The sequence below is a fragment of the Eurosta solidaginis genome, chromosome 3 (genome assembly GCF_040869045.1).
Source record: "Eurosta solidaginis isolate ZX-2024a chromosome 3, ASM4086904v1, whole genome shotgun sequence".
NCBI lineage: Eukaryota > Metazoa > Arthropoda > Insecta > Diptera > Tephritidae > Eurosta > Eurosta solidaginis.
In genome coordinates, this window is record NC_090321.1 from 32,303,877 (window position 1) to 32,330,602 (window position 26,726).

At 36.4% G+C, this 26,726-nt stretch overlaps 1 protein-coding gene across 1 annotated transcript in view; it reads right to left on the minus strand.

The window, feature by feature from the left end:
- mspo (M-spondin) overlaps positions 1–26,726 on the minus strand; it is a 379,491-nt gene that overhangs the window by 36,987 nt on the left and 315,778 nt on the right. Inside the window, exons 4-5 of the mRNA XM_067771342.1 lie at positions 5,937–6,034; positions 3,046–3,177 (exon numbers count right to left, since the gene is read on the minus strand). Of these exons, the coding sequence (XP_067627443.1) occupies positions 3,046–3,177; positions 5,937–6,034 (230 nt within the window). The remainder of the gene's footprint in view (positions 1–3,045; positions 3,178–5,936; positions 6,035–26,726) is intronic.

The window sequence follows — 26,726 nt, forward strand, 5'->3', positions numbered from 1 at the left end:
TTTGTATCAACAATTGTTCAATAATCTTAGCTTACAGATATGCCTGATGGCAAAAAAAAGAACCTTGGCTTTGCAGGACTTTATTTTAAATAGCTCTAGCAAACCCTTGAAGCATTAACACAAATACGAAATACTCTCAGCCATGTGACCAAACTCGACAGACATTGCTTTGACTTTCTCCATCTATTCACTTGCCTCTCCTTCGTCTAACCCTCCTCCTCTCCTATTTGCTCTACCTTCCACATTTTCTAGTTTTCTTTAATCGGCTCATTCAATTTCCCTTTCAATGTTCCACAAATCTTCCGGTTTCGCTCTTACTCTTCCCGCTCTTGCCCTTATCCAAGTCTCATTCTCATTATTGCTATTAGTCTTATCCTTAATTTTAATCTTCCTCTTTTCCGACTTCCCTCAAACTTCTCTACTTTTTTCCATTTCCTCTGTTTTATCTTCTTTTTTCTTGCATGTCCCCATTTCAAATTTCGAGATAGTTATAACGAATTTAGCTTTCCTCCGCACATTACGCTATAACAGTAAAAAAGTATCAAAATTGTACAAACAATTTTTCCTTCTTACTACATAAAAACTCATGCCCAATTCACATTCTCTGAAGTGATAAAATGAAAACGAATATCCACACATTTGAAAAATTTTGTATACTTTTTTTTTCATTTAATTACTTCACAGAATATAAATTGGTCCCCGGATTATGAGGACCCTAAAATTTTTGTTGTTGTACTACTGATTTCAGCTGTCTGGGTTTATTGCGTTATAGCGAGTTGTTAAATTTAATTTTTGCTCTTCAATTGATTTTTTTAAGCAAATAGAAACATTTTTGAAGCTTTCGAAAAAAAATGTCCAATATTAGAAAGAAAATGTTTACCAACAATTTGTCAGGCTTCTTTTACTAGTTGCAATCTAATGAACATACCTCCCCGCCACACCAGATTATATTGCTCTTAAAGCCCACCAAGAAAGTTTAACGCGTCATATATGTATATAATGTATAATGGTCCTCCGGCGTACCCCAGGGAAGTCATCTAGGCCCTTTGCTCTTTGCCCTTTTCATTAATGACTTGCCACAGACAATATTATATTCCCATACTATAATGTATGCGGATGATGTAAAACTTTGCTACACTTACTGTCCTACCGGTTTGAATTCCTTGGATCTTCTTCAGGCCGACTTGGACTCGTTCCAATGTTGGTGCACAACAAATTTACTAGCTTTGAATTGCTCTAAATGTAAGCATATGACATTTCACCGAGTAAGCCCAGCATTGAAATATTTTGTAATAGATGGTACGCCTTTGGAGCGTATATCTATTGCAAATGATCTAGGTGTCTTTTTTGATCCGAAATTAAATTTTAACATGCACATTTCATCTGTAGCCAACAAAGCGTTGGGTTTACTTGGATTTGCTAAAAGATGGACTAAAGAGTTCGATGATCCGTACCTCACTAAGGTTCTTTACACATCGCTGGTTCGTCCAATACTCGAGTATTGCTCATGCGTTTGGTCACCTGTTTCTCAAAAGCATATAAAGCGTCTTGAGTCAGTTCAAAATTAATTTTTGATATTTGCATTGCGCGGCTTTAATTGGGACTCAAGTTCACTCTGGAAAATCATCCATAAGCTCATTATTGGAGAAATTGATTCTGCTGACCTTCTCAGCCGCTTGTTTTTTGCGGTTCCCCCTAGAGTATCCAGACACTACGTTCCTTTCTATTTACACCTTTGTCGACGAAACTTTGCTAAAAATAATCATCTTCTTATCTGGTGCGCGCACCACAATGACTTGTATAGCTGTATCAGTCTTGAATGTACTTTTGCCACTATACGTAATGCAATACTTGCCTATCTAATTTAAGAGATACAAGCTAATTTAATTTGCCGGCATTTTATTCCTTCCATGAAAAACAGGAACTATCTCGCTTAAGGATGGATGAACATTTATCAACATGTATCATTAAGAAGGAACAAGACAGTACTGTGTTGATTGGAATCTTGTGTATTCCAACAACGTAAAAAACATGCTTTTTCATGAGTCACTGACCGGAATCGTATGCTTTCCGGCAGTATAATCTTATGGGTCAGGTATCGAGCTGATTGGAATCCGGTGCATTCCAACAACACAGGTCATGTTACTTTTTTATGCCTTGTGATGGCGTATCCCTCATTACACTACTCTTAGCACTGCCGGATTCCCATGACATGCTGATTGGAATCTTGCTGCATTCCAACAGGAAGATTGGAATCCACTGCATTCCGAAATCATGCTGAGCGGAATCTGATGCATTCCGCCAGTATAAGATTTCAGCATAAGATCTTATTTCTGCTCATATTTCTTATTATTATAATATTCTGAAATTAAAGAGTAATGTTCATTAATATATCTTTGTTTGTAATATAACATTGTTGAAATCTCGATATATCTTAAATTTTATCTTTTGGGTTGTATATTTATATATCTTTTATATTATGCAGTCGACCATAGTTTGTCGTCGACTTTAAATAATAAATAAATTAATAAATAAATAAATAATTAGTCTCTGCAGACTTTGTCCTGCCCGAAAATTGGTTTGTCTACATTCAAAAAATGATCCTCACTCCCCTTTTGTTTATCTATACCATTCTCGTCTACTTTATCCTACACTATGCAGACGCATTTGCACATAGCTTAACAATTAACTGCGTAAATGTATGCGTGTTTTCCATTGCATACGTCAACATTAAAAATGAGGTTGCTGTTAAATAACGCCGAAGAGAGCACACCTGTTGTTGTTGCATTAACGATAAAGACACTCGTCGAATGTTCTGGGGAGTGTTATCGATGATGATGGTTCTTTGCCGAATATAGATCCGGTACGTTTCGGTAACAAGCGCCGTTAAGGTACTAGCCCGACCATCTCGGAAACGATTAATATGACCTCATTAAACCTTCTAGACCATCCCCCACCCCGGAAATGATCGCTAAGTAAATTTGTATACTATTTGTATTTGTCTCGTGTTTGTTTAAATAATTTAACTTCATTTATTGTACATACCCTGGATTCATTTTCTCCAGCAAGCTTGAACGTATGCGATCTCTCTCCGTCACTGAAGTGGGTTGTGCTGATATTTCATTTTGACGTTCGCGCTCAATGCTTGCAGAAAGTTCATTATTGGTTATGGTAGAGCTGGAAAGATATATAAAAAAAATTGTGAAAATCTAAAACTTTATACCCGATTTAGTTAGTTAATATTATTAATTACAAAAACACTACACTATTTCACAAAACCAAAAATGTGATATGAAGGACGCAAAATAAAGCAACATCTTAATATAAAAAAAACACGTGTCACTATGTTTGAGGCCAATGGGCTCCTAAACTACTGAACCGATTTTGAATTTGTTTTGCACCCCGTGTGTAGTTTGATCTAACTTGAAATACAGAATAGGTGACTGGGTGACTAGGGTCTCGCGATATAGGCCAAATCGTGGTCCCGGGTACCCGTAGAATATGTTTATACAGTATGGATATCAAACGATAGCTGTTGATGAGTGCTTTAGCAGAGGGTAATTTTCATAGTCCTAGGTGAGCAGGGTCTCGAGATATAGGCTAAAACGTGGACCCGGGTACCCCTAGAGTGTGTTTATAGAATATGGACATCAAATGAAAGCTGTTGATGAGTGCTTTAGTAGAGGATAATTTTCATACCCCTGGGTGACTCGGGTCTCGAGATATAGGCCAAAACGTGAGCCCGGGTACCCCTATAATGTGTTTATAGAATATGGATATCAAATGAAAGCTGTTGATGAGTGCTTTAGTAGAGGATAATTTTCATACCCCTGGGTGACTCGGGTCTCGAGATATAGGCCAAAACGTGGACCCGGGTACCCCTAGAGTGTGTTTATACAATATGGATATCAAATGAAAGCTGTTGATGAGTCCTAGTACAGAGTAATATATTATCCAGAGACGGACTAGGACTGGGATTAGGACTAGGACTGGGACTGAGACTCGCAGTGGGACTGGAACTGGAATAAAATACATACCACCCTCTGGGACAGGCAACAAGGGATGCAGGAGAATGAGAAGAAATTGCGAGAAGAGAAAAGAGAGAAGGAGATTGAGAAAGAGATAGAATGAGACGAAGATGGAGATAGATGCAGCGAAAAAGACGGACGGAGGTGTGAATAAAAAGATTAGGAAAAAGTGAAGAGGGGGGACGGCAGAGGCAGACGGAAAAAGCTTATTAAAATGTATGCAGATAGGCCAAATTTAGGGCAGGACAACGTCTGCCGGGTCTTCTAGTATGAACATATATTTTGACGTGATCATTATCACACGGAAAATTTTTTATAGCTAATAATATTGGTATACAGTTCAATTTTTTCTAAATTCTGAGGTAACTGGAGTCAACTGGAACTCAATTTCGGACTCGGCACCTCAAATTATTTACATGATAGAGGATGGACTTAATCAAATACACAGATCATTTCAACTTTTATGTGAAATACCCTATCAGTTATTAAAAAAAAATATTTGCACAGTAGCGAATATAAAAATAGTGGTATCAAATTTTTCATTAAAAGCCTTTTTCCTATTTTTTTCTAAAATAAAAAAAAAACTTGTGAACGATGTAACTAAAAAAATTCAAAGCAATCGCAAAAAAATGCGAAATTCAAGGAAAACTTTGAAACTTTTGAAATTTTTATTTAAGTTTTCTTTACTTTTTTGAGTGTGTACGTTTGAAGCCCAATGAATTTTAGTGCAACAAGGTAGAAGTTATAGGCCTCGCGAAACTCCTATTAGTTTTTAACAATTTATATTCCGCGAAATCTTCATTTTTGACTAGCGCACACGGCAGACGTTATCCTGCCTGACATTTGAAAAGTTGGTCTCCTTCCCTACTATCGCTTTCTACACCATTGAACAGTATACAACTTTTTCTTCCAATTTTCCTTCTAATTTCTGTCTTTCCCTTATTTATATTTAACTCCACTTCCTTCTCAATCTACTTCACCCTTACACAGATTAAAGTATAAGGTACATACATTGTTGCTGTTGTTGTAGCGATAAGGACACTCCCCGAAGGCCTTGGGGAGTGTTATCGATGTTGATGGCCCTTTGCCGGATGCAGATGCGGTACGCTCCTGTAACAAGCACCATTAAAGTACTAGCCCGACCATCTCGGGAACAATTTGGTATGACCACATGAAACCTTCAAAGCCATATCGTGTCCCCCCACCGCCTAGATCCATAAGGAACTTGGGGTCGGCAGAGCCTCGGCTGTTAAAGAAGCAGTATTCGCCACGAGTAGGTGAGGTTGAAAATTGGGTTAGAGAAGTTATATATTGCGCTGGCAACCCCAATCAAATTGGTATTTTAGTCACCTCTTACGACAGGTATACCTGCCGCGAATATTCTAAGCCTCCTAACACGCTGAGGCGGAACATAAAATCAATGGTTTGAGGCAAATATACTCTGCTTTCCGACTAAGTGAAATTTTTTCGTTCTAAGGCCGTGGCACAGCCCGATTTTCCAAAAAAATGTTTGCCCAGAAAAATACTGGGTGAACACGTGAACCTGCACTGGAAATTTTTGGAAAGTTGGTTTTGTACACACATACATTTTTACTTATAAAATTTGGAAGAAATCTGACAAACCCCTCAGAAAAAAATTTTCAAAAATCAGTGCGAATTTTGAGAGACCTTGCATATATCTTGTATTTGTGAAACCAAATGTTAAACGTATTCAGAATTAGAAGTGCGAAATTTTCATATAATTTTCCCGAATTGTGGAACTTTTTCGAAAAACTTCTTAAGTTTTCTTTTTAGATATCGAAATTTAAAAAAAAAAAAAATGTATTTAATTAACGACATTTGACAAAAAATTTCCACTGCTAATTTCGCGTTTGCTACTGTATATAAATATACTTCATTACAACTTACTCATGTTCTGCTTCCAAATGTGTTTGAGTCTTCACCGTTTCATATTTGCGATCATCCTCAGCAAAGTTGAAAACTTCACTCAGCTCATACTCCTTCAACTATAAAGATATGAGTTTCAAAAAGGTGAAAAAAAAAAATTAGCACACTTCAAAACACACACATATACAATATACATATACATGCGTAAAAGTAAGTTTAGAAAGTTTCAGTATTGTTTGTGAATGATATAATACGAAATTAGCACACTTAAGCTTCAACTAAAGCACTAACCATTTACAGCCGACAAAAGACGCGACTAAAATGGCCAATTAGCACGCAAATCAGCTTAAATGGCAAAAATTCAGTGTAGCTCAGCTCAGACCAGATTTTTACTGAGTATATGCCAGCATGGGTGTAAGCGTTAAACAAACAAAATTTGCTTTGTCGGTATGTAAGGATGAGTGTATGTGGGTGAGTACGTAGTTGCCTATGTATTGGTGCTTTTGTTTGCACGGCCTTGGAATTTAATTGTATTTTGACAGACACTTTGGTACATAAAATGTGGCTTATTATACTAAGTTGAGCAGAGCTCACAGAGTATATTAAGTTTGATTGCATAACGGTTGGTTGTACATATATAAACGAATCGAGATAGATATAGACTTCCATATATCAAAATAATCAGGATCGAAAAAAAATTTGATTTAGCCATGTCCGTCCGTCCGTCCGTCCGCCCGTTAACACGATAACTTCAGTAAATTTTGAGGCATCTTGATGAAATTTGGTATGTAGGTTCCTGAGAACTCATCTCAGACCGCTATTTAAAATGAACGATATCGGACTATAACCACGCCCACTTTTTCGATATCGAAAATTTCGAAAACCCGAAAAAGTGAAATAATTCATTACGAAAGACAGATAAAGCGATGAAATTTGGTAGGTGAGTTGAACTTATGGCGCAGAATTGAAAATTAGTAAAATTTTGGACAACGGGTGTGGCACCGCCCACTTTTAAAAGAAGATAATTTAAAATTTTGCAAGCTGTAATTTGGCAGTCGTTGAAGACATCATGATGAAATTTGGCAGGAACGTTACTCCTATTACTATATGTACGCTTAATGAAAATTAGCAAAATCGGAGAAGGACCACGCCCACTTTTAAAAAAAATTTTTTTAAAGTAAAATTTTAACAAAAAATTTAATATCTTTACAGTATATAAGTAAATTATGTCAACATTCAACTCCAATAATGATATGGTGCAACAAAATACAAAAATAAAAGAAAATTTCAAAATGGGCGTGGCTCCGCCCTTTTTCATTTAATTTGTCTAGGATACTTTTAATGCCATAAGTCGAACAAAAATTTACCAATCCTTTTGAAATTTGGTAGGGGCATAGATTTTATGACGCTAACTGCTTTCTGTGAAAATGGGCGAAATCGGTTGAAGCCACGCCCAGTTTTTATACACGGTCATCCGTCTGTCCTTCCGCATGGCCGTTAACACGATAACTACAGCAAAAATCGACATATCTTTACTTTACTTAGTTCACGTACTTATATGAACGCACTTTATCTTGGTGTAAAAAATGAACGAGATCCGACTATGACCACGCCCACTTTTTCGATATCGAAAATTCCGAAAAATGAAAAAAATGCTATAATTCTATACCAAATACGAAAAAAGGGATGAAAAATGGTAATTGGATTGGTTTATTGACGCGAAATATAACTTTGGAAAAAACTTTGTAAAATGGCTGTGACACCTACCATATTAAGTAGAAGAAAATGAAAATGTTCTGCAGGGCGAAATAAAAAACCCTTGAAATCTTTGCAGGTATTACATATATAAATAAATTAGCGGTATCCAACAGATGATGTTCTGGGTCATTCTGTTCCACATTTTGGTCGATATCTGGAAAACGCCTTCACATATACAACTACCACCACTCCCTTTTAAAACACTCATTAATACCTTTAATTTGATACTAATATCGTACAAACACATTCTAGAGTCACCCCTCGTCCACCTTTATGGCGATATCTCGAAAAGGCGTCCACCTATAGAACTAAGCCCCACGCCCTTTTAAAATACTCATTAACACCTTTCATTTGATACCCATATCGTACAAACATATTCTAGAGTCACCCCTGTTCCACCTTTATGGCGATATCTCGAAAAGGCGTCCACCTATAGAACTAAGGCCCACTTCCTTTTAAAATACTCATTAACACCTTTCGTTTGATACCCATATTTTACAAACGTATTCTAGAGTCACCCCTGGTCCACCTTTATGGCGATATCTCGAAAAGGCGACCAACTATACAACTACCACCACCCCCTTTTAAAACCCTCATTAATACCTTTAATTTGATACCCATATCGTACAAACACATCCTAGAGTCACCCCTGGTCCACCTTTATGGCGATATTTCGAAACGGCGTCCACCTATAGAACTAAGGCCCACTGCCTTTTAAAATACTCATTAACACATTTCGTTTGATACCCATATTGTACAAACGCATTCTAGATACACCCCTGGTCCACCTCTATGTCGATATCTCGAAAAAGCGACCACCTATACAACTACCACCCCTCCCTTTTAAAATACTCATTAGCACCTTTTTTTTTTGATACCCATATTGTACAAACAAATTCTAGAGTCAACCCTGATCCACCTTTATGGCGATATCCCTAAATGGCGTCCACCTATAGAACTATGGCCCACTCCCTCATAAAATACTCTTTAATGTCTTTCATTTGATACACATGTCATACAAACACATTTCACGGTTTCCCTCGGCTCATTTTCCTACATGGTTATTTTCCCTTATATTGTCACCATAGCTCTCAACTGAGTATGTAATGTTCGGTTACACCCGAACTTAACCTTCCTTACTTGTTTTTTATTTAATTTTTTTCAATGAATAAAAGCACATTATTTGTGCTACCAGTGTTGTAGCTCTTGAATGTTTTGTGAGTTGAGGAATAAACTTTTCTTATGTATTTTGAATTGGAATGAGTAAAGTATGTATATGTGTTAGTGTGCCTATCTGACTAACGTTGAAATACTTTAAAAGAGGGATAAGCTTTTACCAACACAAATTGAATAGCGTTTATTGTTAAACTACGAACTTAAGTACTTTTTTCGGGATGATAGTTCTATAGCGTTAGCTATACTGCTTACACGCTTACTGCATGAGTACCAACTACTAGTGAATTTTAATGAGTAAACCGATAAGTGTAAGTCTTGAAAGCTAATGTTTTCAAATAACTAGAGCCTAATCAGGGGTTGAAGTTAAACTATTCTAGATGTAATTTTACCGCCAACTGGTAATTTTGGGCTCCTTGAGAAGAGTTTTGCCGGCTTCTCGTCGGTAATAGCCGATACCGTGGTTAAGTTAGGTTGAACTGGCCAGTCCGTTAGGACCTCATAGATCGAATGAATTCATAGTGTTACCACAACATTGTTTAACGATCAAACTGGAAAACCCTATCAATGACTAATACTAGAAGGTTCATAGGATCCTTGCGGCTTGCTGCTACTAGATTTGATAGCTTTATCACTTCTTATAGCTGGAGTCTTAGCCTGGTGAGCGCAGCGCATGAGTACGAAACATGGTCGGTCATTTGCTCATTTAATCGGCACTTACTACATCTGCTATCATAAACTAGGCCTAACGTGAAAGCATGTGACTTCAAAAGGCAGAGCATGTTAAGAGTGGCCGTCACAAGCTTTTAGTCCTCTCCTTTCAATGATAAGATTAACTTTGTTAATCTAAGGTTGTACGACCTGCACATCGATCGCTGAGTGGAATATTACCCTATCTCGGCTACGGTTTCGAAAACGCTCTATCTCAGAAAACGCTCGAATAACGCACAATTCAAAAATTTATTTCAAAAACGCCTTATGTGAAAGAACGCCCTATTTCAGATTTTGTTTCAAAAACGCTCTATTTGGGCTCTAATTCAATATATTTTGGCATTAGCTGGGATGTTTATGAAAAAAGTTCTGAAATGGGGCGTTCTTCAATCGAATGCTGAAATTGGGCGTTTTTAAAACAAATTCCGAAATAGGGCGTTATTCGAAAGTTTTCTGAGATAGGGCGTTTTAGAAACGGCAGCGGATATATGGTAATATTCCACTAAGCAATCGATATGATCTTCTACACTTTGCAGTCCTGCGCCTGAGCCCACGCCCTTCTTGTTTGGCCGATCATGTGCAACTCTCGTCTTCTGTTAATATCGCTTTATCTTATTGGAACGTCTGCGGTGTGCAAACTTCGAGCAAAGCACCCTTTTTGGCGCTTTTTCATTCTCATCTATTATCTTATGTTCAAACCGATACCGACAGTGATAGTTTTACTATTGGTTTTTTATCGAAAATTACCAACATCGAGTTTTCGGTTTTATTGGATCATTATCGTTGGGTTTTGAGCTTCGTATTGGTTTCTTATCGGCTTGCTATGGACGGGTTGTCGATTTGCCACGGATTGTATATTGAAGTTTTTCCAGTATCTGTTTAATACCAATCAATAACAAATCGAAAGCACGCCGTTAAGGAATCTTTAATTTTTACAAAAGAAATCTATAACTTTTTTATAATAAATCGATAAATTTTTCATTTAAAATTGATAACTTTGCAATAAAAAATCGATATCACGCCGATAAAAAATTTATAGCACTCCTATAACAAATCAATAACTTGTCTGTAGCAAATTGATAACTTTGTGATATATCGGTAAATAGTCGATGACAACATTTCGATAAACAAAAAAATTGGTGGCACCCTGATATCAATCCAAAAGCCTTGGATAATGTATCGATATCTTTTCGATGATTAATCGACAGCTTTTCGATTATAAATCGATATATTTTCGATACAAACTGAAAACACGTCGACAGATAATCGTTAAATCGTCGGTAAACTTTTTTATCGACAGCAAGTTTTTAACAAATCGAAGAGCATATAGATTATGTCGGACACCTAGGCGGCCCTGCGTGCCTTGCAATCCTACACAGTTACATCTAAGTTAGGGATGACTGTATTGAAATCCTAAATGACCTGGAAGCCAAAAACAATATTTTGTTAGGATGGGTTGCAGGACAACAAGGACATGAAGGTAATGAGCATGCAGATTACCTAGCAAAAAAGGGTGCTATAGAGTCCAGAGCCCTTTTGTGGACGGCTCACAATAGCGCACACCACGGAAACCATAAGTGACTGGGAAACAAACAATTCAGATGTCACCGGATTGACTGCCCAGGGCAAAGGCAGGCAAAACTGTTTATACTGCCGGCAACGAAAGTATCAGCCAAACTCATTAATCTAAGCAGGGATACTGTAGTCTACGCTATCACCTAAGTAACTTAAATCTATCCGATACTCAAATTTGTCATTTTTGAGTTGGAGGATGCAACGCCAGTTCAAAATCTCTGCGAGTGCGTCGCTCTGTCAAGGCAGAGATTCTCCCATCTAGGTGGTGTGACTCTTAATCCCTATGTGATATGGAGTAAAAAGCATGAAGAGGTACTTAGATACATTAAAAGCCTCCACATATAAAACTAGGCTGAAAGGTCATGCACAATAGATCTGCACAAAGGTTGTAGTGCTTCCAGGCCTAATAAATATAATGGAAGCAGAAAACTGGGCGACCTTTACTCCGCTGGAAGGACCAGATGGAAAACGACGCCAATTAACCCAAAGAAGAAGCGACTGCCGAACCTTGTTGGATGGCCATAAATAATTAAAAGGTTAAGCGTCAATCAACTAAGTACTTGATTCGTTTAATTTGGATCGCCTACAAATAATCAGTTTGGCTAATTTTATGGATATAGCAGTGAATTCTCACATCTTTCAACATACAAGTCAAACGACGTCGAGCGTAAATGCAATACGCTACTTCAACAGCCTCTCAAGTACGTGCCTTCCACCCTAAAATTCCCTCCAGTTATCACCTTCAAATAATACTTAAACAAAACCAATTTTGGAAGAAAACGATTGGTAGCAGCCGCAACACTAAATGCGTGGTGTTCCGCATGTTAATTTGTTCTTAAGTTTGCAACTGCCATATAATTTTATAGCGCAAGTGGTTTTTGTTGTTGCTCATTTCTTATGCACATCGACTATCGTAGTTTGTTAAGTATTAAGTTTGTGGTTACCAGTCAGCAGTTTATGCTTATCGGTTTTTCTTATCATTGCACTCAGCTTTGGAAATTCTTATTTACTAAATTTCTTACATCAATACACATGGACAATATACATACTAACCTGGCTCGATTTGTATCGACGAAAGTTAACCGATATCGCGCCATCGATTCTTCGATAGGATTTGAGCTCAGGAAAAAAGTTCCACTACGCAAACCCAAAAAAATATTTTTCGAGCCTGCGAAAAAAATGGCGAAAGGGTAAATTTTTCGGCCAAAACACTCCCCAAAACTCAAACAGATTTTTTTTTTTTTTTTTATTCAAAAAACTATTGTAAAAACGTTGGATTTTTTGGTCGAAAAATTTACCCTTTCGCCAATTTTTTTTCGCAGGCTCGCAAATTATTTTATTGGGTATGCGTAGTGGAACTTTTTTACCTGAGCCCAAATCCTATCGAAAAATCGATGGCGCGATATCGGTTAATAAATCGATCCAGTCTAGTACATACATATACGGAAAAAATATTGGCACAATGACTTACAGTTTTAACCAAGTTTTGCTTAAGCAAAATAATTTTCTTATTAAGCTGGCTCGAGGTCTGTGTTTTAAAATAAAACACCGTTGATGATTTTTTCTTTTTTCTCAACCAATATATTTCGACTGCTCTGCGGCAATCGTCATCAGGGTTACAAAACTAATAAAACAAAAATAATAGTAAATAAACAATTAACAAATTATCACAAAAAATTTTATTATTTTACATTTGCACATACGTTTCTTAGCACGTCTGCCCTGTGCGACGTGGAGTATGGTACTGTCTTCCTCTAAGCAAATGTTTGTATATATGCGCGGAATTGTCCACGTCGCTTTTAAAGTTGAGTCGTGTGTTAGTCGGTACGTTGATAATGTGTAACATTTCAAGAGTGAATCGTTTACTGTAGTGTTGTTCTTGTTGCATTATTTTGGTCTCGTCAAAGTTAGGTATGTGCCCACTAGCTGCACAGTGTGCCATAAGTGCTGTTTTCTGGTTATTTTGTTGATGGCATTGTTTTAGATCGGATTTATGTTGTGATAGTCTTGTTTTTAGTTTGGACTTAGTTGTACCGACATAAATACTATTGCAAGCTTCCTCAACCTTGCCTTTACAGGGAATTTTATACACAACGTTGTTTTTGTCCATATTTGGTATGGTTGACTTCGTTTTATTGAAAAATTGTTTTAAAGTATTGGACGGCTTATGTGCTATTTTTGTGTTATCCTTGTTGTAACAATCAGATTTAACCAAACGTTCTGATAATTGAGGTACATAGGCCAGCGACTTAAAATTTAATGGTTTTCCGGGTTTTTGTGTGTTATTTGGCAATTTAGCTTTTTTGATTAACCTTCTTATTGTGTGTTTAGGAAAATCATTATTTCTTAACAATGTGACTATTTCTTTCTTTATTTCCTTGTGGTACACTTCGTCTGAGGTAAGTAGCATTTTCCGTATACAGCCCAATGCTGTATTTACAATCATGGATTTGGGATGCTTAGAACTAAAATTTATAATTCGTCCTGAAGCTATTTCTTTTTTATACCACTTAAGTTTTAGTCGATTGCCTCGTCTGTTTATTTGAGAGTCTAAATAAGCTAATTTTCCGTTATTTTCTACTTCTACAGTAAATTTTATATTCTTGTCAAAATTGTTGAGTGTGTCTAGTGTATTTTGTATCTCGTTTTCACGTACTATGGCAAAGAGGTCATCGACGTATTTCGAAAGTATCCTAGGTTTATACCGCAATTTTTCCATACTACTATCCAAAAGTTTCTCCATTATTATATCCGCTATGATTGGGGATGTGGGCGCTCCCATCGGCATTCCTTTCAATTGCGTGTATATGGTATTCTTAAACTTAAAATATCTGCTCTCTTTTATACAGAATGTTGTTATCTCCATAAACAGCTGTTTGGGTATCTTTGTGAACTCTTTAATCATTACCCAATTTTCTTGTATTTTATCGAGTACCAGCTGTATTGGTATACTCGGAAAAAGTGATAACACGTCGAACGAAAAAAGTTTTTCGTCGTCAAATATATAAGTGTTATTTATCCTTTATTTAAACTCGAGCGTGTTTTTGATGTTATATGTAGAATTTGACGTTATGTTTTTTAATATTTCAGCAATATATTTGCACAAACCATATGAGGGTGATCCAATCGCTGAACAAATTGGCCTTAATGGAGTGCCTTCCTTATGGATCTTAGGGAGGCCATAGATTCTGGGTGGAAGCGCAGTTGTTGTTGTAAGTCTATTTCTCTCAGACTTCGTGATTAAATCCATTTTAAAAAGCTTATCTACTAGGCAGTTGTTCTTATTCTGCAATCGTGATGTTGGGTCCTGTCTTTGAACCCTATATGTAGTTAAATCCATTAAAATTTCTTCCATTTTCTTATTGTAATCGTCGACTTCCATTGCTACCGTTTTATTACCTTTGTCTGAAGTTAAAATTCGTATGTAACTATTTTGTTTAAGAAATTTCTTTGTTTGCTCCACTGTATCTGCAATTGCACTGTCTATTGCACTTGTCTTGTTTGTTGTTGTGTGACTTTTTATCATCAGCGAGAGTTTTGTGCGTGCCTCCTCTTGCTGATCTTTATTCTTTATAGTTTGTAACAAATCCTCTCCATCCGCTATGTATTGAAACAGAGGGAAGCTCTTATTATCGACCGGTAGTCCGAACTTCGGCCCCTTCGCCAACAATGCTTTTATATCTTGTGGAAATTCTAATTTCGTTTTATTTATAAACCACTCTTCATGTTTTTTGTTATTAGTAAGTATTTCGTTTCGTTTTGCTCGCATTTTATTAAATTTTAACTCTTGGCGCTTTTTTAGTGTTGTTGTTGTTTTGTTCACGACATTACTCTCCCTTTCCATTAGCTCAATAAATTCTTTCTCACCCAATTCTTCTCTAAGTTTTTGTGTTACTTGATCTATTCGCTGGTTTAATCGTTGTAATATATTGTGTTTTTGTTTTATCAGCAGGCTTAAAATTTTCATTATTTACTATTATTTTTGTTTTATTAGTTTTGTAACCCTGATGACGATTGCCGCAGAGCAGTCGAAATATATTGGTTGAGAAAAAAGAACAAATTATCAACGGTGTTTTATTTTAAAACACAGACCTCGAGCCAGCTTAATAAGATAGTTATTTGAAGAATAAGGTCGCCAACAAATACAACAAAATAATTTTTGTTATATTTTTATAAAAACATATACAAATATCTAATAAGCTTAAAATAAACTAAAGTTCGGAATATGACGTGAAATTTGGGAAAATCTCAGTTCGAAACACGAATCTTCAGTAAAATTTTAAAATTTTCACTAGGAAATTTTCTATGAATGCAGTTTTGTAGATCATTGAATTTTGATATATGTGATATTATGTGTTATGTGGAAACTAACAAGATGTTGCAGTTCACTGTAACGTAATTTAGCGGCAGGGCAACAAATATTGCGGCCACCTTGGCGGTAGAAACTCGTTCATCACAATTTTTTCCCACTGCTATTGTCAAAGCTCCGCCCAGCACACCGAAGATCCTGGGTTCGCTCCCCGGGCAAAGTAACATGAAAATTTTAGAAACAAATTTTTTTCAATTAGAAGCAAATATTTCTAATTTGTATTCCTGCAGATGCCGTTCGGAGTAGGCACAAAATAAGGTGGTCCCGATTTGTAGGAAAAATTAAAAGGAGCACGACGCAAATTGGAAGAGAAGCTCGGCCTAAAATCTCTTCGGAGGTTATCGCGTTTTACATTTTTTACATTACATTGTCAAAGCGGTGAACATTTTGTCAAATAATTGAAATTATTAAAAAGAAAAAAAAAACAATTTTAAATTTAATTTTTTTCTTTTACGTTTAAAGAAAAAAAAAAACACTCAAAAATGCGAAATTAAATTTTTCGATTCGTCCCCCGTAACTGTTCATAGTTTCAAACACAGCGGTGCCGCTAAAACCAAGCTTTTAATCCTGACAAAATTTCCCGATTTTTGGAAATTTTTTTGTCAGCTGAGTTGAGAATTTTATTCCTTATCAATTAGTACGTAAAAAGTTTGTATGGAAATGCTATCTATCCGAAACTGGCATAAGGTTTAAAATCCGTTGGTAACTACAAAATTTGTGGTCTTATTAGTCTGCACAAAATGATTCTTCGATACTGTTGTATACCGATTTCACACAGAGGCTTAATAAAATAATTAGTCAAATTTTCTAAATTAAAGCCCTAATTGAACTCTATCTTCCATACAAAATACAAATTCTTAATTATCTCATTATCGCTTTATTGAATGCCTAGGTTAGGTTGAACTGGCCGGTCCATGAGGACCTCTGAATAAGTCCGTAGTGTTACCAGAAGTTTGTTTTAACGATCAAACTGAAAAACCTTATCAAAAACCAGGACCTATGTCATAAAATAACTCCGTCCTCTTGGCAAATACTAGAAGCTTCCTAGGATTTAAGCCACTTGCTGCTTCTAGATCTACCAGCTGTATCACTCCTAATAGCTGGAGTCTTAGCCTGGCAAGCGCAGGGCAAGAGCATAGAACGTGCTCGATCGTTTCCTCCTCCAGCCCGCACTCCCTACATCTGCTATCACTGACCAAGCCTAATTTAAAGACATATGATGCCAGAAGGTAGTGTCCAGTCAGAATACCCGTCATGAGTCTACAGTCCTGTCTTTTTGATGATAGAAGCAACTTTGTTAGTCTAGGGTTGTAAGACCTACACATAAACTTCGACACTTTACAGCCCTGCACTTGAACCTACGCCTTTGCTGCTTGGTTGGCCATGTGCACCTCTCACCTTCGCTTAATCTCACCCAGTCTAATTGGGACTTGTTCGGAGCAAGCTTCAAGGGATGCGCCCATTTTAGCTAGTTCATCCGCTTTTTCATTGCCATCTATTCCCATATGCCCTGGGACCCAATATAGATGTGTGCTTCTCCCTATCCCGATTCTCTTCGCGGACTGCTTACACCCTAACACGCATTTAGATGCTGTGCAATTCGAGATTGTTGCCTTAATTGCTGCTTGACTATCAATATAAAAGTTAACACGATTGCAGCTTGGGCTATTTTCTTCCAGGGTTTCTACTGCTTTGGTTACGGCTACTATTTCCGCTTGGAAAACCGTACAGAAATACGGCAGCCTGTAGAATCTGTTTATTTCCGGATCAGCACAGTATAGCGCAGACTCTACTCCTTCCACTATTGAATGCCTAATGGAGTGAAAAATCCAGTCGGTTTTGCTAGTTGTTTCGAATTTTATTGTCAATGTAACAAATGACAATCAAAAATAAATTATTTTCAATAATTTACGAAAAATAGAAAAACACGAAAAATTTCAAAAATTAATTTTCGCAGCATTGGCTGTAAAAGATAATATGGCTTTTTTGAAAATAGGCACATATTTGGTTAGGTGCAACATCTTACGGTAGTTGCGCATGCGTTTTATTTTGAATGTATGTATTTATAGTTAAGATGGAAACAGCTGCTTTCCATTTTAACTATTTTTTGTAAACAAACATTTTTTTGGGGCTGCTGACAGATGTTCGGTTAATGAAGCAAAAGGCCTTGTATGAAAATGGATAAAATTGTGATTCTATTAAGTTTCTATGTGAGAACGGTATTACATTTTTTCAAATTTGGTTTTCAATGAAGTTTAAGTAACTCAGTCAATTTTCGGCACATATACATATGTAAACAAATTTTTACTCATTGAACTCATAATAATTTTTTGTGTTAAAGTATACACAGATAGCACCAAAGTTGACGGAAACCGAAAAAACTAAAAAATTTCACTGAGAAAATTTTCACAGTTGTGTGCTTTCCTTGTTGATATATATGTATATCATTGGAAAGGTATTAATCTTTTCTTATATGATCCGTAGAGGAACCGAAAATAGGCCCAAAGCCAACCAATTTGTAGTCTCACAAGTGTTCAAAGGTTCGAAAACCAGTTTTTTGCTTGTTCACGATTTTAGTGGTATCTGGAGAAAATCTTGTATGTAGTCATACTTAGATCCTCGAAATCTACTAGCCAATTTATGTGACTTCCCAGCTATTTTATGGGTCAGGCAGTGTAAGAAAGCGCAACAAATAGGCAATAATTTTAGAAATTTTCAAGGCGTGTGGTGGGGCATTCAAATGGCTGAGTGGATAGAGGCAACTGCCTTAGTATAAGATTGACAGTAGGTAAATAAGAGCTCAAAACTCAGCACGCGAGAAGCTAGCTGATAGAGAAGTGTAGCTCAAGAATATATTCATGTAACCATTGACGTGTGTAAATTTTGTAAGTTTTGTCTCTATTTACAAAAATTTTAATTTAATTTTTTGAGCCTTCATAGCGAAATCTTAACTTTGATACTCTTATCCTTCTCCAATCGGTACCAAAATTTATATTTGGTATCTTTGTCCTAGATTCTACCGTTTGAAAGTATGAGACTGGAAAAATCGGTACTTTCATATTTTGGAACTACCCTAGTGTACATATGTATGCGTCGACATTTATTTACCTTTGTTACAATAATGTTTATATATGTACATATTACGTTTGACTATACTTGACTATAAGCTGGTTGGGTATTTTTTTTATAACAAGGCTACTTAAATAAATTTGTATTAAATGCATAAATAAAAATGTTCGATATATATGTATGCGTATTATAATTTTTTCTATCACAAATTTAGCTAACAATTTTTTCATCTTTCTTTTATCTTTCAAAAAAAAGTTAAGCAAGTCAATATCCATTACATCTCCCAGACAAAGAAACAGTTCAGTAATCCTTTGCTTAAACTGTGAAATTCCTTAGCTGGATTATTTGCAATGCATAAAATTTGTTTCTGCAGCGATTATGTGCGATTGGAATGTGTAAATAAGCTGAGAGATATGTATGCAGCTAAGCATTTGTAGATATGTATGCAGCTCACGTTAAGCACTGATTAGTAAATTTCTTTCTTAGATTGGCTGTAATCACAGCTGGAGTACAAGCAAATAACTACACAAAATTTGCTTTGTTTGATGTGTATCAATTTGTTGGTATGCATTAGATAATGTTGTTGTTGGTTTTGGTAGAGAAATTTCTTTTCCGTTTGCGAGCACATTTTACTTGTATTTTGTTATATATGTTATTCATTTTTCTATTGTATTTTTGGAATGCAACTTAGCGTAACTGTAATCTGTATAAGTGAGTGGCCGCAAACCACTCACATGAGGTGAAAGGTATCAAGCAAAGGTTACTCCCTGGCCTTCCGACATTTCAGGATAACTTAGAGCCCTTAAAACAGCTTTAACCTAGCTAGAGAAGGGAGTCGCCTTATCCGGAACCTCGTTTGGTTTCGTATGGATCGCAAAGGTCATGCCTAATTCTAACGAAGCTTGTGATGTTGCGCAACGTTATTTGGCAGAGCCTTAGTAACTTTACAGAAAAATAAGATTCAGACATAGCTGCATAAAGGCAGTTTATTTTTGCGCTGACTGCTTTTGAGTCGATGGAAAAAGATGGTGAGTGTCGTTTTTCTTATCACAAGTCTTCTCAAAGATCTTGCGCATTGTGAATATCTGGAGATTTACCACGTTTTAAGCCGTACCAGGTGGCGCCACCGTGATATGTTGGTAGCGGACTCCACCTATCACTATAAAAATCCTGGGTTCACGGTCCGGGCAAAGCAACATAATAATTTAAGAAATCAGTTTTTTTAATGAGAATAAAGTTTTTCTAAGCATGGTCGCCACTCAGCAATGATTTAGCAAGCACTCCGAGTGTATTTCTGTCATGAAAAGCTTCTCAGTGAAAATGAATTTGCCCTTCTGCGAATGCCGTTTGCAGTTGGCTTAAAACATGTAGGTCCCGTCCGGTCAGTTTGTAGGAAAATTAAAAAGAGCACGACTCAAATAAAAAGAGAAGCTTGGCAATCTCTTCTCTCTCTCTTATCGGGCCGCACATCTATTTATTTATTATAAATTAAACTTGCAGTGAAACTACAGAAAACGCAAACAGTTGCTGATTTATTATCGACGAGTTTATCGGCTTGTTATCGAAAATTCATCCCTTAGTTATAAGAGTTATCGTTTATTTTTTGAAAAATTATCGATATGTTATCAAAAATTTGTCAATTTTTTCTTTAAAAGTTTTCGATATGTATCAAAAAGTTAGAGATTTCCTACTGAAAAGTGAGTGATTATTTACTGAAAAGTTATCAAAAAGTTATCGATATGGTATCGAGAGATAATGGATTTTTTATTGGAGTGGTAGCAGCTTCTTATTGGCGTATTATCGATTTGTTATAGTAAAGCTATAGTTTTTTTTCAAACAGTTTTTGATGTTTTATCAATAGTTATCGATTTTTGGTCGCAGTAATTCGAGTTTGTTATTGACATGTTATCGACTTTCTTTCGATAATTTAACGATATGTTATGAAAAAGATACTGTTCCAGCTTCACCATATAATCGGTGATACAGCTGAAATAAATATAACAAGCCGATAAAAAATCTCGATGAATCAGCGAATACATGCCGATAACAAACCGAAAGCACCACGATGACAAGTCGCTTTCGTTACTAAGCCGGTAATAAAACTATAATGTTTCGCTAGCGGCTGTAATGGAAGCTAACGAAGCTCTTCTTAACTCTTCGGCGAGCTCTGGTTAACTTGAAAACATTAGTTTTCTTTTCATACACTTGTATGTTTACACACCGAATTGCGCGAGTACCTGGTTATCACATACTTTTTTTCTTTCTAACGATACTTCATCATCATTCGATGGCCCCGTAAGATTGAAGAACTCATCAGAAGAAACATCAACTACATTTCCCTTAGACTGCATCTGAGTCCGTACAAAAAGGAATTTAAGTAAAATTCTTCGCCCCACACGCAAAAAAAAAAAAAACAAGATATGTAAACAAAAATATGGAAATAATCTGCCTAGGTACAGTAGAGGTGCGTTTCAGTGCGCACAAGTCCTAGACAAACTTAGTATAGGAAGAAGAAGGGATGCACCTTTTGTAGCATATACCGTGCAAAACTTGCCAATCGCACTGGCCGAGGAAAAAAATAAAATATTAAAGGCTTACGATATGAAGTCAAAAAATTGCTTTAAATTAGATTTTTGCGTTCAATAAAAATCTGTATATATAAAATTCAAATTCTGTGTATTTGTTCCTTACGGAAACGTATTTCCCACACTTCAATCATCACCAGATTTTTGCTATAGGTTTCTTCGATCAAGAGGAAGGTTTTTTAAATTTCAGAATTAAGAAATTAAAATTAATTTTTTTTCTTTTCAATTTCACGCGCGCCAGGAGGAGGTGCGACGAATTTTGTATGTCAGCAAAACTTACTCATACGCCATGTACGCACTTAAGTGCAGAACTTTTGTTTGGTCATAGCATTGAATTCACAAAATGTTAAAGCGATTGCATTGGGTGATTTCAAAGTTTTTATTAAATTTAAGCATTACATTATAAAAATAACTGTCTATATGAGATGAAGAAGGAGAGAGGTAGAGGCTGTAAAAACAGAAAAGGGAGAAATAAGGAAATTATAAAGGGTAAAAATAAGAAAAATTGGGAGATACATTTTGAAGAAGTTCAATAAAATCTTATATCTGATTGCTTGACTTTGTGTAACGGGAAGGAATACGTTAAAATAGACCTACTTATTTAGATTAGTATTGTTATGGTACCTTAAGTCAACCTATTTCACCACATCAAATATTCAAAAACGCAACCATGTGTTAAGCATGAGCTGATGATCAATAATACGACCCTGTACAAAAATGTGCAGATACAGAATTTTTCAAGACTCGAGACGGTGCAGTCATATCTTTTCTCCAAGTACTAATTAAATTGGAAAATATTAAATATTAATTGTATAAAACAAATAAGTGTTTTTATTGAGTGCTTTATTCATAATCCTATTTGGGATCGGCTGGGCTTTCCCCATGAAGCGGCTACTAGGAAAGCCACCAGTGAGTTACGTACATACGCCCCTTCCGCAGCCACTCATACATACAACGAGCCGGCGGGCTCCTCTCAAGTAAGACAAGATCGAAGATTTGTAAACCCAGAATCCACACTTGGTAATCAAGTTTGGAAACCAACATCTATATACAACACACGTCGGGTAACTTTTCTGGTAACTTATTAAATACATACATGCATAGTTTACAGTATCTGCCAAACCCGAGCAACGCCGGGTACCCTGCTACTATAAATAATTAGGAAAGTTTCTGAGGAGTTCCACTTAGTGGAGTTGTATTAAAAATAGCTCGACATTGACCTGAGTAAAATAAAATTTAGTACAGTTTACGTATTAGTTTGGCACATGCCTCAAGAAAAAATTCCCTAAGAAATGTATTTAAAAAATGCTACATATAAAATCGAATATCTTTATAACAAAAGACAGTTCAATAAAACTGAATGTCGCTTTTTATATATGTCTTATCGTAACTTTTTATTTCCATTTAGATATATATACATAATCGTCAGCGTAAAAAGGAATGTTGCTGTACTGCCTTAAACGCCTAAAAGTAGGCAAAGCATCAATTTAAATGCTGCGTGATCACCATAAAATAACTGGGGCAAAAACGAAATTTCAGTATACGCCTATAAAAGCAGTCAATATGAAACCACAAAAGCTTCGCCCACATTACCGCCTAACATATATTAGCAAAAACACTAACATACCTCTACATACAAAGCTATAAAACTCGTTCCACTGATGCTGTAAATACACACAATCACGCAGATGATGCTAATACATGAATTTGTGTACTCAAATGTATGCATGTGCGTAGATTTTACTACCAAAGTAGTATCATAAATCTAAATTTGAGTGCGCATATGTATTTGTTTGTGTAGATATATTTGTAAATGTACCAAACTTTAATTTCTTGCTATGATCGTAAACTTTGTTATTCTCATCGTACTAGTACTCTATGCATCGGTTATTTGTTCTCATGTCAGTAAGTATAGTTTATAAGGCAATGAGTAGTGTCATTCTAATTATACAAACGCCTTCAAATTTCTATTTTATGACCACAAAACTGGCTATTTACGGTATATAAAGTCAAGAGCATAAAATGGAGCATAACTGCTAGTGACACAATAATCCTAACCGCAGAAGGCATTAGATATGTAGATTGAGTATAAGTACTCAATGAGAAGAGAAAACAAGTTGAGTTTGAAGGTGAACGCCCAGTGACCAACTATCAAAATGTCAGCTCAGCAATTTACCACTTCAACGCAAAGCGGTTTGCGTAGGCTAAATTTGTTGGTATTGTCAAACAAAATAAAAAAGTGTATAGATCTTGCGTTTATTTTACTGCAATAGATTTGTATAACATACAAAGATATAGAAAAGATAAAATACGGCGAGCTAGCTTTTCTTTTTATATAAGTGCATATGTACCTAACTACATGTGATTGTTGGAGTTCTCAAATTAGTTGTAAGTTTAATTTACGGAAGCAATTACTGTCGCCACTATTTTTATTGTTCGGAATTTTTATGACATTAACTTCACAAGGATACATTTTATATTTTACCAGAAGACCCAGCAGACGTTGTTCTGCCCTAAATTTGGCCTATCTGCATATATTGTAATGAGCTTTTTCCATCTAACTCTGCCCTCCCGCCCTCTTCACTTTCTCCTAATTCTTTTATTCACTCCCCTCTCCGTCTTTTTCGCTTCATCTATCTGCATCTTCGTCTCATTCTATCTCTTTCTCAGTCTCCTTCTCTCTTTTCTCTTCTCTCAAGTTCATCTCATTCTTCTTCATCCCTTATTGCCTGTCCCAGAGGGTGGTATGCATTTTGTTCCAGTCCAAGTCCCAGTCCCACTCCGAGTCTCAGTCCCAGTCCGTCTCTGGTCTACTTCCCGGAAAAAAGGATCGTAAATACTAGTATTACTAATATAGGCAAACTTATATACCAAATTTCAGGCAAATCGAATAGAACGTAAGTAAACAGGTATGTTTGAACAAAATCGACCGACGCATCTCTTCAAACACTGGCGACCAACTAAAACACACTTTAGCCTTTCTTTTAATATATATTGATTTTTATTTTTCATACTTCACTATAATATTAAAACGAAATGCAAATATTCGTTACTTTTGAAATTCGGCCTAAAAATTGCACATTGAAAAACTAAAGACTCTCCTAAATTAAAAACAATGTCTTAGTACCAGAAATCGGGGGCCCCCTCAGAAACCCGGGTCCCCCTCTCGCCCGCCCTGGTGATATGCTATATGTATATATGTATTTATGTAACGTTAAATAAGCTCGCGCACAAACATATCCATACCAACTGAAAAGAGGTGCACCACTGCGTATACATAACATTTTATTATTACGTATAAACAAATAAAAAAAATTTCAATAAAATAATATTGCGACTATAAACTGAGATATAAGCTATACCTCAAGTTAGATCTAACTACACATGGGGTGCAAAACAAATTCAAAATCGGTTCGGTAGTTTAGGAGTCCATCGCGGCCAAACATTGTGACACGTGATTTTTATATATAAAGATTACATAGCTCTGTTACAAATTTTTATCGCACTAGCTTGAATAAAATCATCTATCTTGACTTGTAAACGTAAAATGCCTTTTGTGTCACATAATTTTGAAACAGTCTCTGTTGTAAGCTGAACAACAATATCAGCTCTGAAATGCAGCGAAGAATCAGTCTTGCCAAAATACTTCTTTCAACTATGCAGGCAATTGAAAAATAAAGTATTCTCTCGGCAAATGAAAATCATGCTCTAAAAGTCATTTATCGTACCCGTTCTGCTATATGATGCAAAGGCATATACGATGACAATATCAAATGACGCGGCTCTGGGTGTGTTCGAGAGAAAAGTTCTTCGAAAGATTTACGGACTTCTGTGCGCTGGTGACGGCAAGTACCGAAAAAGATTTAATTATGAGCTGTACGAGGGCGGCCAACACTAGTGGAAGTAACAGTTGGAAAACGATTTAAATTTCCTTGGTGTTAACAAATGGCGCCAGTTAACCCAGAAAAGGAGCGCGCCAGTCGCCTTCTTTGACGGCCATAACTGTTTAAACGGTTAAGAGCCAATTAAGTAAGTTTGAAAGTGAAACTTTCGGTAAATATTTATTAACAATTATTATTGAAGTCAAATTTAAACGGCAAAAAATTGCTATATTTTCTCCCTCTTCCCCTCTATTTCTCCCTTTAAATCCCTTCCTCTCACACACCTTCCGTCTCCTTCTCACTCTTATTACCACTTTTTCTCTCCCTCCCCTCTTTCTCATCATCACACTCTTCCTTTTTTCTCTCTATTTCTTCCTCTCTCTTTCAATCTCCCTCCCATCTCTCCCACATCTAATTTTCTCCACCACTGTCCAATTCGCTTTTCCTTCAAAATAGCTCCCTCCCTCCCTGTATGTCTCTCTCTCTCTCCCTCTTCCTCTCTCCCTGTCTCTCTCTCCCTGTCTCTCTCTCCCCCTCTTCCTCTGTCTCTGCCTCAGTCTCTTTTCTCTATATGTATACGCATGCAGGAAAAAAAATTCGACAGTCTATATTGCTGCTGCCTGTTTGTATGTATTTACCACTATGATGACTGAAATATTATTCACGTACACAGTGAGTTTGACAGATCCATTGACGAACCGCCAAAATATTTGGTTGACTGAAACTTTTCACCACAAGAGAGATGATAGTGTCCCCTAGCGTTGTGATCTGTTTCATTTGGTAAGTGTTATCAATGTTTATGAGACTATTCGTGATGTAGAACCGGTAATACATACTGTTAGGGTACTAAATATCTTTAGAACTATTGAATATGACCACACTGAAATTTCTACGCTATACCGCCTCCAATTCCTAATTCCATGAGGAACTTATAGTGGCCAGAGCCTCGCTTGCTTAATATAAATATGATAAAAAAAGCACCAAGTTTTCCTTCAGGTAGATAAGGTTGACAATAGGAAAGCGGAAGACGTGAAGCTATAAAGTCTTTTTATACGTTTATCAACCGTCTGAGTCCTTCTTTTTTGCTCATGGACACTGTTATTAAGTTCAAGAACAAAAGATGAAACTTGTTAGCTTGTGTTTTTTTTTTTTCTTTTGTGCTAACCGCACAAGCTACTGAGCCCCTATTCCGAAATTATGTAGAGACTCTCTTTGTGTAGTTACTAGCACATTAGTTACTTTTAATAACACACGCGATTACCTTGGAGATGGTAGGCCAAGTTTCCCTCCCAATTTTCTTTCTGCTTCCTCTTAATTTTTCCTGAAATTCGGCTGCCATGCAAACATTTTTTATAGGCCCTACATACATATGTACATATATAAGATGCCGACTATGAACGTGAGCTGCAAGGCAGTTGAATTTTCAATCAGAAGCTTTTCATGGCAGAAACAAATTTGGAGTGTTTGCCAAAGTTCTACCCAAGGGCGACCTTGCTTAAACATCCTTTTTTATGAAATCTCTATGTTGCTTTACTCAGGAATTGAACTAACGACATCCGGTGTGGTAGTTTGAGCACACCACCAGCGCACCAAGGCAGCCGCATACTCACAAATATACCTTCATTTTCGACAAAATCTGCTCATATACCTAGGAACAACTAAAACAAGACAAACAACCAAAAGCACTCAG